Source organism: Hoplias malabaricus, chromosome 5 (genome assembly GCF_029633855.1).
Source record: "Hoplias malabaricus isolate fHopMal1 chromosome 5, fHopMal1.hap1, whole genome shotgun sequence".
Classification (NCBI taxonomy): domain Eukaryota; kingdom Metazoa; phylum Chordata; class Actinopteri; order Characiformes; family Erythrinidae; genus Hoplias; species Hoplias malabaricus.
In genome coordinates, this window is record NC_089804.1 from 19,454,976 (window position 1) to 19,467,871 (window position 12,896).

General features: G+C 48.4%; 1 protein-coding gene across 4 annotated transcripts in view; it reads left to right on the forward strand.

Moving 5' to 3' along the window:
• The window catches only part of arhgef3 (Rho guanine nucleotide exchange factor (GEF) 3), a 79,589-nt gene that overhangs the window by 43,301 nt on the left and 23,392 nt on the right, over nt 1-12,896 (forward strand). Inside the window, exon 1 of one of the 4 annotated variants that reach the window (XM_066671768.1) lies at nt 12,308-12,727. The exons of the other annotated variants lie outside the window; for them this stretch is intronic. Within the exon in view, the coding sequence (XP_066527865.1) occupies nt 12,632-12,727 (96 nt within the window). The 5' untranslated portion in view covers nt 12,308-12,631. Of the gene's footprint in view, nt 1-12,307; nt 12,728-12,896 lie in introns of those variants that run through there. 4 annotated transcript variants of the gene reach the window in all.

A 12,896-nucleotide genomic window follows, 5' to 3' on the forward strand; every position in this document is an offset into this window, starting at 1 on the left:
AACACAGGGCAGCCAGTCAGAACAGAGCTCATTTGCATATACAGGCCAAAAGATATTGGTTCATATATTTGTCACCAATCTGGGGGGTGTATAAACCTTGGCCAGGAGCCGGACGGTGGACAGTGGACAAGTTGAAATGTTGCGGGCTTTGTTTTCCTCCCGATTCATTCCTTCTCCGCAGCTCAGTTACCTTCAGATTTAACCGTGCCCCCCTCAGTCACATCATCGGCCGCTCTTAATTGGAGACCAGACCCTGAGGGACAGTGATTTAATGGAAATAACGCAGCAGAATGGAAAGGCACGGTGTGTAAAGCACCAAATATAAAGCAGTTGAGGTGAAAGTGAACCTAAAATAGGAGCGTGTTTATTCCGGCTGATGCTCAATTAAAACTATTTACAGTGCAGAGGAACGCCAGCCCAGAGAGGCCTTAAACTACACTGAGTCAGAGGGTAGAACAGATCCTGCAGATGGAAAACAGAGCAGCTGCAGTTCAGGCCCTGAATTAAAGGTGCAGTAGATGATAGACAGAGCTGTTTACATGCAGTGGGACTGTGTGGAGAGTCGGATCACACTTGAGCCCTCAGATCTTTAGAGACACTCCTGAAAATAAGTGTTCTTTAGTCATTTTGTGGGGAGCCATGGTCTAAAGGTTAGAGAAGTGGGCTTGGGACTGAAGCCGGGGGAGGTGGGGTGGGGAGTGACGGAACAGTGTGTTCTTCTCCCTCAACATCCATGGCTGACGTGCCCTTTAGCAAGGCACCCGACCTCCAGCCGCTCCCCAAGAGGAAAGATACAGTTACATATATCATCTCCTGATGTGGACAGGGGTCTGATCCCACGCTGATGGAGTTCTGCTGAACTGGAGGAGATCTGTGTGTAATGAACTTCAGCCACAGAACATCCTCCCACCACATATGAGACGGATCTGTTGTTGAAGCCCAGAGCTCCAGCCACGCTCGTGTGTCTCAGACTGTCTGTAATTTTCCCAGACCTTGATTGAAGTGGTCCTGACAGATGCTCGCTCCGTTCCTTCTGCTACAAATGCTTGCCGTGTTTGTGAAGTCAGGTTTTTGCAGTGATGCTAATTTTTCTCAAGCTGTTCTTTGGAGTTCCATGTGATAGAAGTCTTTTCTCAGGCGCTCGTCCGGTGGGAAAACAGCTTCACGCTCGGCGGATTCTCAGTTGTCCGGAGATGATACCCTGAATTACATAAAACCATCTGGAACAAACACAGGACATTGTTGTGAGCAGCACCTCGTATCGCTGAAGACATTAAAAACAACCTGAATTAACCTGTAGAACAACAACGGACTCCGTTCTGGGCTTGATTTACTGCCAGAGAGGAGTGAGAGACTGCACTGTGGCTGGAGCTGTATTTAGGGAGAGGATCAGGAGGCTTTAGAAAGGGCCTGAAATTTGTTGGAATTAAGAAAATATCCAGGGCATTCAGTGCCTGTTCTAAAGCAATAACTCTCAGAGTCATTCAGGGTGATGCTCCGCCTGAAGGAAGAGAACGAGGTTTCTCGGTTTCATGGAGGAGTTAGTGGATATTGCTTTGTAAATGCTGTCAGATCAGTGGCTAGCTCCGTAAGACCTTCGCAGTGATCATGAAGGACAAACCCGACACACACCAGGCCTGTGTTTCCTGTTTACATTCCACATAGGGGGTCTATACCTCAAAAACACCCACTCCAGTCACAGAAGCCCACCGGCTTTATTCTACCTCCTCTGACCGCCGCACACTGGGCTGTAAATATACCTCAATAATAAAATATCAATATCAATAACAGCCATAAGAATAAGAACAGGAGCGGACACTAATCGTCTGCACTCGGCTCCAGTCCGAAAAGTGGACGGAGTTATTTCTCCATGTGCACTGATATAAAAACATGCTGCTCCTCCGTGTTCCATTTAAAGACATTTACACTGAGCTTTTATTTTATTTTATTTGACTGACTCCACCCTAAACACAGTGGGTGGAGCCAAAGCTTCTAATCAACTGCAGTAACCCACTGATTACACCATCACATCATTCTGCAATCTCCAACCAATCAGCACGATCCATTAATTAATATGAATGATATGCAAATGAGCTAGGTGGAGCTTAATTTCATGCAGCTGATTCTTCAACTGCGCTCAGATCTCCGCTTGTTTCCACAACGGATAAAGTCCTTAAGATGTGTTACGAATCAGGGGTCAGTGTGTGTCTTAGAGACCACCTCACCCCAGGGGATACCACAGCAATCTGGGTTTGGAAATGTGCATGTTGCATATGAGACTCAGACCAAGGAAGATTGGATTATAGTGAAAGGTAGTGTGTGGGTTCGAGTCCCGCTCCGGGTGACTGTCTGTGAGGAATGTGGTATGTTCTCCCTGTGTCTGTGTGGGTTTCCTCCGGGTGACTGTCTGTGAGGAGTGTGGTGTGTTCTCTCTGTGTCTGTGTGGGTTTCCTCCGGGTGATTGTCTGTGAGGAGTGTGGTGTGGTCTCTCTGTGTCTGCATGGGTTTCCTCTGGGTGACTGTCTGTGAGGAGTGTGGTGTGTTCTCTCTGTGTCTGCGTGGGTTTCCTCCGGGTGACTGTCTGTGAGGAGTGTGGTGTGTTCTCTCTGTGTCTGTGTGGGTTTCCTCCGGGTGATTGTCTGTGAGGAGTGTGGTGTGGTCTCTCTGTGTCTGCATGGGTTTCCTCTGGGTGACTGTCTGTGAGGAGTGTGGTGTGTTCTCCCTGTGTCTGCATGGGTTTCCTCCAGGTGACTGTCTGTGAGGAGTGCGGTGTGTTCTCCCTGTGTCTGTGTGGGTTTCCTCCAGGTGACTGTCTGTTGCATATGAGACTCAGACCAAGGAAGATTGGATTATAGTGAAAGGTAGTGTGTGGGTTCGAGTCCCGCTCCGGGTGACTGTCTGTGAGGAATGTGGTATGTTCTCCCTGTGTCTGTGTGGGTTTCCTCCGGGTGACTGTCTGTGAGGAGTGTGGTGTGTTCTCTCTGTGTCTGTGTGGGTTTCCTCCGGGTGATTGTCTGTGAGGAGTGTGGTGTGGTCTCTCTGTGTCTGCATGGGTTTCCTCTGGGTGACTGTCTGTGAGGAGTGTGGTGTGTTCTCTCTGTGTCTGCGTGGGTTTCCTCCGGGTGACTGTCTGTGAGGAGTGTGGTGTGTTCTCCCTGTGTCTGCATGGGTTTCCTCCAGGTGACTGTCTGTGAGGAGTGCGGTGTGTTCTCCCTGTGTCTGTGTGGGTTTCCTCCAGGTGACTGTCTGTGAGGAGTGCGGTGTGTTCTCCCTGTGTCTGCGTGGGTTTCCTCCAGGTGCTCCAGTTTCCTCCCACGCTCCAAAAACACACGTTGGTAGGGGGATTGGAGACTCAAAAGTGTCCGTAGGTGTGAGTGTGTGAGTGAATGTGTGTGTGTGTGTGTGTGTGTCGCCCTGTGAAGGACTGGCACCCCCTCCAGGGTGTGTTCCTGCCTTGCGCCCAGTGATTCAGGGTAGGCTCCGGACCCCCTGCCACTCTGAACTGGGTAAGGGTTACAGACTATGAATGATTTATATGTACATCTGATGCAGGCTGTAGAATTAGCTTCAAATATTAGATTAAATCTCCTGGCCACTCGTGTTTGGAGTTTAAAGACCATGGCAGTGGATGAGTGGAGTGGAGCAGCGAGGTGAGGGTGGGTCTGCGGTGTGTCTGTCAGAGGTTAGCGTGCGAGAGCCAGAGGGATTCACCCCGTTACTCATCACCACCTCCCCGGGGGGGAGCAGACAGCAGTGTAAACACCACAGGCCCATCACAGAGTGTGTGTGTGTGTGTGCGTGTGTGTCTGCTGAAGAAGAGTCTTTTATCTTCTGCTTTCTCCCTTACACTACAGCGGACCTGACTAACAGATCTGGAGCTCACTGACATCATTCCTGTGAAGCTTCTCTCTCTGCTGGGACTTCTTCTAAATGACGCTTTACACACGCTTCAGCCAATCAGAGCACAGACCTGTCAGTGAGACAGTGTGCAGCACTGTGGTGCACTGTAAAAAAAAGAAACATAAATATTATGGTAAAACATTCGTAGCCAAAATTTCACTGTAAAATATTCGCTCAAATATGACCTTACAGTGTTATTTTTGGCAAATGGTAAATTTTACGTTCAAGAACTGTTTGGTTTACAGTACTTTTCTGTTAATAGAACAGATTTAAAAAAATTAAAAGGACACTGTAAAAACCCCATATGATTTATGTATAATCTAAGAAACATGGTTTTGCCATAAAACAAACACACACACACACACACACACACACACACACACAAACACCCACACAAATACACACACCCACACAAACACACACACACACCTCGTCACAACATGCAGAGAAACACAAACACAACACCAAATAATCGCCCCAATTCAACCCAAAAATCAAAAACTCTCAAAGACAGAGAAAACAAAAAAATCCTCTAAAAATCACAGAAGATATAGAGCAGCAAGGCATGCTGGGAGCTCCCCAATGAGGCTCAGCTCCTCCCAGTCTTTGGACACTTGTACCTCCCCCTAATGGTTTGTGCATTTAACAGTGAAATCATGTGTTTTTTACTGTGAAGAGATGTAAATCTTAGTGTTTTGGCTGATAAAGTATTTACAGTATTTCACTGTCACAGAAACATTTCAACTTTCATAGAGTTTACCCCCCCCACACACACTGCCCCCTCTGGACCCCTGTCAGCAGGGTGTTTTTGAGGTGGTGGTTTATTCTTTCAGAGAAACTGTGGCTGTGAAACTCGGTGGTGGCAGGGTCACTGTGGCTGATGATGCTCAGGGACATGTCTGAAGTCTGACTCCTACCCTGACGAACCACATTATTACGGCTATCACCTGCCTCTACTCTTTGTCCACCTGCGTTTCAGTTCGTGTTTAAACTCGCCCTCACACCTTCCCCCTCAACACTTCACTTCAGAGGAATCTGACGCTGACGGCCTTTCCATTTCTGTCTGAACTGAAGTGTGTGACATGAGCCCTCGGCCAAAGTGACCATTTTACTGACAGAGGAGGACACACCCTCTGTGTCTTTTTGTTTACCTCTATTATCTGACCCTGAGTTCCTAACACCAGCTCGATGCTGAGGAGTCGGAGAAGCTTCCCCGTCTGCGGCGACACCACGAACTGATGGTGGTTCACCCGAGGCAACTCTAAACCATTGCGTTAGGGTTGTGTTGACACGTGTAAAAATGCGGGAATCTCGACTGCGTCATTTCTGGAGCACGGGGCCGTGTTCACTGTGTGCTGTGGCCTTAAGGTTTGAGAAGAGAACGCTCGTGTGTTTTATCCCCAGGACCGGCAGGAAGGGTTAAATACAGAGATTCCCTTTCCCTCAGGCAATAATTCTTCTTGGTATTCGTGCTGATCAGAGTGGTCATGGTCGAGCTGGACAGAGATAAAGGGCTCGTCCCGCTGACCTAGATTCAGAGCGACTGATGTTTGGTTGTAGACCAAAGCAGAGGCAGCAGTGCCCTTTCACTCACACGCGGCTCTTTGAAGGGAGCTACAAAGCTGAACTCTGTCAGTGAACGTCAAACCTAACCTCTACCTCCAGACCACGGCACACTCCACTGAGCCGTTCTCTGCCCTCCGTCTGAATCCCTTTCTCCCTCCAGTGTCTGCAGTGTTATCTTTGCCCTGCCCTTGCTTTGGATGCTCAAGGTCACAGTGCTCTCAGGATCATGAGGAATAAAGGAATGAGAGAGATTCCAGAGCAGTGTTTGTGGAGCTGATTTATCTTTACTTGTTGTGGGAGGGTCTGAGTGTTTTAAAGCACTTGCTCATGATGATTCCCAAAAAATTTCTGTCCTCTCTTCCCTTCGGTTCCTCCATGTTCCAGGTGATCACTGTCTGTGCAGTGTTTCTGCGGGAGACTAAGCCTCAAGAGGAAAATCTAAGTCTTACATAACGTCCTCAAAGATTTCCAATCAAGAGGAGACAAAAACGAGGAGCGTCACTGAGGAGCGTCAGGGGTCTTTATTCTGCAACATCAAAGGCCTGCTTTCTTTCTGCATTTAGAGGAACGTAGCGCTGACGTCAGCAGGTCAGGCTCCAACACCAGCTCCAGATCTGAGTTCAGTTCCAACAAGGCTTGAGGAGAAGCGGCGGAGCTGGGACCCTCTGATGAGCTCATCTCTAATGGAACCGTTAATGACGTCTGTCTCCGTTAAGAGGACTTTTCTAATTTGAATAATGTCACGTCTAATCTCTTGTTGACCTGATTTTGAAGCCTGGTTTTATTAGTGTTCGTCTCACAAGGATCATAAAGTTTCAGAGCAGAGTGGATTAGAGCAGAACAATCCAGAAACAGGCCGTAACTCACCTGTGATCAGTTTTATGATGTGGGTCTAGGTCAGTGTTTTTTGGACCTTGTCCTGAAGCTCCAGCACTTTTTAGTTTGTTATTGTTTTTATTTGCTTTAGGTTTCCAAGAACATTTCTTTCGTCATTTAATAAAGTTTTCTACATTTTCTCCCATCACTCCATCAGTGAGCCCCCTGATCACACACAGTGCCCAGCCTCAGGAGGCATCACCGGGGATGGAACCAGTGACCTCCTGATGATGGGGTCAATGCAGAGACAGAAAAACAACTCTAGCTAAAAGAATGGAGGAGGTTGCAGGCAGATGATGAACGATCTTAACACTAGGGCAAAGGCTTTATGTCTTATTTAGATGATTTGATTATGTAGTTGTTAATTTCTCAGAATTATTCACTGAATATTTCCACAGAAGCTGCCAGCAATTACTGTCTGACATTATTACTGAGTGCAGAGTAAGACCCAGGATTGAATTTCTCAGGAAGACGTTTGACGTTCAGCAGTAATACCTCTTCTCTGATTGTTTCCTCTGGAGCAGGGGATGGTAAACAGCAACGAAGGGCACAGGTTAAAGAGACAATGAGCTCCTTCTCTGTAGGCTCCATAAATCAGAGCGAGTGTGTGACTCTTCCAGTGAAGCCTCGATCCTGAACCTGTTTAACTCTCTGCTGTGATGGAGCACAGTGGGAAATAAACAGGGTCCAGCGCTGAGAAAAAATAGAAATAAGCACAAATAAACATATGGGACCAGGGACCAGTACTGCTGTCCCGACTCTGAGACTCACAACAGCGCCCCCAACAGGACAGGGAACCTTGGGCATCATTTCTACAGTGAAAGGAGAGCTCATTCTACTCCAAGGTATTTCACAGTGCACAGTGTGAACGTGCTCACCCCAGGACTCCTCTATCAGCTGAGGTGAGCTGAGTTATACCAGAAAAAATGCTAACAGTGCGGTTAGTGCTACAAATTAGCTACAAATTCGGTGTAAAATGCCCTGTGGACAATTCCTCAGCTTCCTATAATAGTTCGTCTATAACTTCACTTCCAAAACCAGCTTTACTTTGTGAAGAGCTTGATCTCTGAGAGCTTTACGGGGTCCGTGCTGAGCCACCCGCAGCTGAGGTGTGGGATGTGTCACTGGTCTCTGATTCATCCTTATCCTCTCATCAGTCTGTGGTGGAGGAGAGTTACAGATTATTACAGATGGTAAAGGTTTGAATCATATGGAACTTGTGCAGCGAGTAAACAAAGTAAATGTGTTGTGTAAATAAAGGAAGTTCATGGGATCGAGAGGTGGAACGGACAAGTGGATGACTCTAGAGGAGCTAATGAAGCACTCGAGAGTCTTCCCTGGGAACGTCTCTTCGAGTTTTATTACTGTACGTTAAAGAGAGGAGTTACCTCATCGCTGCAGCCTTTCGGTCCGAGAACTGGGGGGTCATCACTGACCGTATGGCTGAGGTCACTTCCACTGTCATTGTGTGGTGTTTTTATTAGCTGCTCAGCTGAAGACACTCTCATGCTGACCCCGACTGACCCAGGGTCGTTCTGTGAGGAGTGGACAAAGAGAGAGAAACACAGCCTGTGTCCGGGGGCAGTGACTGTACAGAACAGTGCACACGGTCACCCTGTAGTTCTACGCTTACAGACTGTAGTAGAGTGTTGCTCTGCATACGTTGTTACCCACCTTTCCCCCTGTTCCTCAGTGCTCAGGACCCCCGCAGAGCAGGTGTGATGTGGTGGTGGATCATTCTCAGCGCTGCAGTGACACTGACGTGGTGGTGGTGTGTTAGTGTGTGTTGTGCTGGTGTAGAGTGGATCAGACACAGCAGTGCTGCTGGAGATTTGAGACACTTGTGACCTGTGTGTGAGGATTCAGATTTGGAGTTAGCGCAGTGCTAACACGAGTGGTATCTTCCTTTATTACCTGTTCCATTAGCTTCATCACCGCAGTAGGATTTTACAGAAAACTCAGCTGATAAAAGAAACGAAGTGAGACTGATCGCTTCAGTTAATGCCCTGGGAATTGTTTTAATGCTGACCTTGAAACACTTACTGAAGCGTGTTTGGTTTAAAAATAGCAGGTCAGTTATAGCTGGTTTACATTAGCGCCCACCGTCTGAGGCATGAGGAGAGTAGTGTGATCTCAGAGCTGGGGTTCCATTGCCTGATGTGTCTCTAATTAACATCTTAGAATAGTGTTTTTTCCTCTGCTGCCCTGTTCACAGGTCTTTTTCTGGCCCTCTCTCTCTCTCACACACACACACACATGCAAAGAGATGTAAACACACAGCCGAAGTGTATTACCTTCCTTCTAATTAAACCTCTTTCTGCATCCTGTTATAGGCCTCACAGAGTTTACATTTCCATTTGATTCAGTGGATGTTGCTCTCAGAGGATCACACAGATGTCGGGGTGAAATGTGGGACATAAACATAAATAATTGGAGTTATGTAAATTTTGGAACTCCTCCCCTCAGCCCTATGTGTACACTGTGAACTCACTTCCATGCCGGATGCTCACTGTGTGATGCACCTTTGTTCATTTTTATTAATAACTGTAGGTCAAACAGTGTGGAAACAACACACAAACAGTCTGATCATCCTTTTTGACCAGTACACATCGCCCGACTACTGAGCTGATTCTATTTCAGTATGACAACTACAAAAACATTCCACCTTCAGCATGAGTCCCACCAAGAGTTCTCTAGTGGAACAAGAACTGCGACTCACCACTGACCGCTGGGGTTTGACACCTGTGGACAATTTCACACACTCTCAGATGTGGCCAGTGCAACACACTCACCCCGTCACTATTGTCGTAAGTAACACAGAGTCTTTATTCTGACTTCTAAACTTGTGTGTGCCCGTTCCTTCCTCCGTGGTGTTCTTAGGAAGCTCAGGTTCCGTCTGTTCGCTCACAGAACCCAGGAAACCACAGGCCTGCAGCTCGTCTCACCACACGTCAGACCTGAAAACCGAAAATGTGTATGCAGCCGGAAATCAAAAGAGGAAATCATCATCCGTTGCTGCTATTTCTTGCGATGTAGGTCAGCAAAAATATCCTCTACTTCAGGAGAATGTGCGACGGGACTTTTTCACTGCGGTTTGAGACACGAAGCGGAGTCAAACCCAGAGCAGGAAGCAGCGGCTGAAATGAGAACCCTTTTATGTTATGTCAAAGAAACAGAGCCACAACAACCAGCTGAGACGGTTACGTTCTTCAGCGCTCAGGGCAGGTGTGATGTGGTGGTGGATCATTCTCAGCGCTGCAGTGACACTGACGTGGTGGTGGTGTGTTAGTGTGTGTTGTGCTGGTGTAGAGTGGATCAGACACAGCAGTGCTGCTGGAATTTTTAAACCCCTCAGTGTCTGGACTGAGAACAGTCCACCGACCAAAAACATCCAGCCGACAGCGTCCTGTGGTGGACCAATGAGGGAGGAGTGTGTAAGAGAGTGGACGGTGAGTGGACAGCACTGCTGTGTCTGATCCACTCCTGAGTGCACCTGTATAATCAGGGCAGCTGATAAAGTGGACAATGACTCTACAAACAGGGAGGCCATTGTTTACAGTACCACCCCCACCTCCCTGCTGCTGTAACTCTCTCTGCTCTTCTGTGAAGGCTCTAGACTCGATCTCTGAACATCTCTGTGAGGATTTGGTGGCATCAGTGAGGTCAGGGCTGATATTGGATGATTGGTTGTGGATAGACTCGGTTTGTTGATGGTGTTAAACCACAGAAGGTGATGTTGTGTGTTCAGGATGTTGCTGTTTGGACGAGAGACTCCTCTGTGTCTCTCGCAGCCACTAACACATCAGGAAAATGAAATATCTTTTGCTGTGTCTCTTAAACAGTGTTCTGGTTCCGGTCCGGGATGCTCTCTGTGTATCCCACATGTACATTTCCTCACATATGTGTCTCTTCCTGCTTCACATCGCTCATTCTACAATTCCTCAGGAAGTGGTCCAGAGGGACTTCCTTTAACGTTGTCCTCAGGTCGGATCCAAGCAGCTCTCGGTCTCTTTCTGTCTGTTTCTGTGGTGATTTGAATCGTTCATATGTTCACCTTTATTTAAACTCAGAGTACATTCAGATGACACTCATTTATAATAATTCATATACGATAAATTATTAAAATACCCAGCGATAAAACAATGTAAGATAAATGTATTATTTAGCTGTCCTCCTCATGTCTGTGAGGAGAGTGCTGTGTTCTCCCTGTGTCTTTGTGGGTTTCCTCTGGTTGCTATGCTTCCCCCCCCCCCCCCACAGTCTAAACACACACACTGATTAGCCTTGCTAAATTATCTTTAGGTGTCTGTGTGTGACTGAGTGACTGAGTGAGTGTGTGGCACCCCGCCACCCCCTTCCCCCTCAACACTGAAAGCAGCCCTGTTGTCCATGACATGACTGACAGGTCACAGAGCGAGTTTCAAAGCTAGCACACACATACACACACACACACACACACACACACACACATACACAACTCAGCAGCAGCAGCAGCACATTTCCCTGAACCTTAAAGCTGCACAATCGCAGGAACCTTAGGCCAGAACAAAGTCTCCTAAATCTGGGTCTAATTTCCTGCTCCGCTGGCGGCGGGAGTGTGAGCCCCCCGTGCCTGTCGAGGTGGGAAGGGCTGGTTATTATTCTGCTGCCTCCAACAGCCAATCACAAAATACACACACACACACACACACAGTCAGACCTGGCTCTGAGACGGACCCTGAGGCAGAGCACAGGAGGCTTCTGGGAACAAATTGGTAGCACGGCATGAATAGGTTTAGACAAACAAACACACACACACACACACACACTGTTTACCTTCATCCCTTGCTGTCTCTCTCTCTTACACTCTCCCTTTCTTTCCATTTTTCCAGTTGTATGGTCACTTTCTCTTCTATGTTTCATCCTCCCCTCTCTCTGTCTCTCTCTCTCCATCTGTCTTGAGCTGTTATGTGGATTTTTTTTAAATAGTGTTTTGTTTTTTATTAGGCTTTTATATTATTGTTATAGGTGCCACTGTAGGGAGTGTCTCTGTCACAGCTCTAGGGTCCCGGAGGTTGTGGGTTCGAGTCCCACTCCGGGTGACTGTCTGTGAGGAGTGTGGTGTGTTCTCCCTGTGTTTGCGTGGGTTTCCTCCAGGTGACTGTCTGTGAGGAGTGTGGTGTGTTCTCCTTGTGTCTGCGTGGGTTTCCTCCCATGCTCCAAAAACACATGTTGGTAGGTGGATTCGAGACTCAAAAGTGTCCGTAGGTGTGAGTGTGTGTCGCCCTGTGAAGGACTGGTGCCCCCTCCAGTGTGTGTTCCTGTCTTGTGCCCAGTGATTCCAGGAAGGAATGGTGTTCTGTGCACTGTTGATTGTAGAGTGTCTTTGGGAATCTAGAAAGGCACTATATAAGTGTAAGAATCTGTGCTGAAGTTATGTGATGTGAAGGGGTTATCTGTAGAACTGTGGTGTTTCTTGGTCAGAGGAGAGGACTGGAGAAGCCTGAGGGGGTCAGAGGGAAGTAGGAGCCCACAGAGCTGTGTCCCTCAATGTGGAGGAGGAGAGTTTTCTCCAGCGGGCGGCGTACTTTTTCTCCTCCCAGCGGTTCCCACTCGTTTCCACACAGGTCTCACCGGTATTGCGGCTCACCCCTACCTGGTTTCCACCCATATTCCGGCAGACCAGTCGTCCTGCGCCAGGATTGGCCAAATTCTCATTCAAGCCCCGCCTTTAAACGCTGTTATTGGACACTAGTTGGTCAGGGGCGGTCTAGAAGCAGGACTGCCGTTCTGGAGTTCCAGTGAACTACTGTGCACTCTCTCAGGAGGGCGGGGCTTGTAGGAAAAACTGGCAAATTGTAGCTCAGTAAAAAAAAATCAGAGAGGGAGAGAGGGAGAGAGGAAGGAGAGAGAGAGAGAGAAAGAGAGAAAAAAAATAAAGGAGGGGAGAGAGAGAGAGGAAGGAGAGCGAAAGGAGAGAGAGAGAGAGAGGAAGGAGAGCGAAAGGAGAGAGAGAGAGAGAGAGGAAGGAGAGCGAAAGGAGAGAGAGACAGAGAGAGGAAGGAGAGCGAAAGGAGAGAGAGACAGAGAGAGAGAGAGGTTGATTTTTTCTCAGGGTATCAGTGTGCTCTTGTCAGCGTGGTGCGCTGGGTGTCCGTGCTGTCTGCGCCGGCGTGGTGCGCTGGGTCTCTGTGGCGCTGGCGCTCTCCGGGTCTCTGTAGCCTCTGCAGCAGCGCTGGCGGGCTCCGTGGCCGGGCGCTTCGTTTGCGCCTTCCCCTCAGCCGCTCCTCCCGCCGGCGAGAGCGACAGCATGGTGGCCGAGGATTACCCGCTGTACGTGGTGGTGAAGAGAGCCGGCTGCTCACTGGAGCTGCAGCCCGTCAACGCCGCCGCCAAGGAGCCCGAGGTAGGCTGCAGGAGCTCGGCTGTGGGGCGGTGTGAGCGATACTGAGGCTCAGCATCGCGGTGTTGATTTGTGAGGTGTACGGCGGTGTGGGGTGATGGGGACAGTAGTGTTTTAAAAGCAATGAGGGTGTTTATGACATTGATGATGATGATGATAATTATTGATTGTG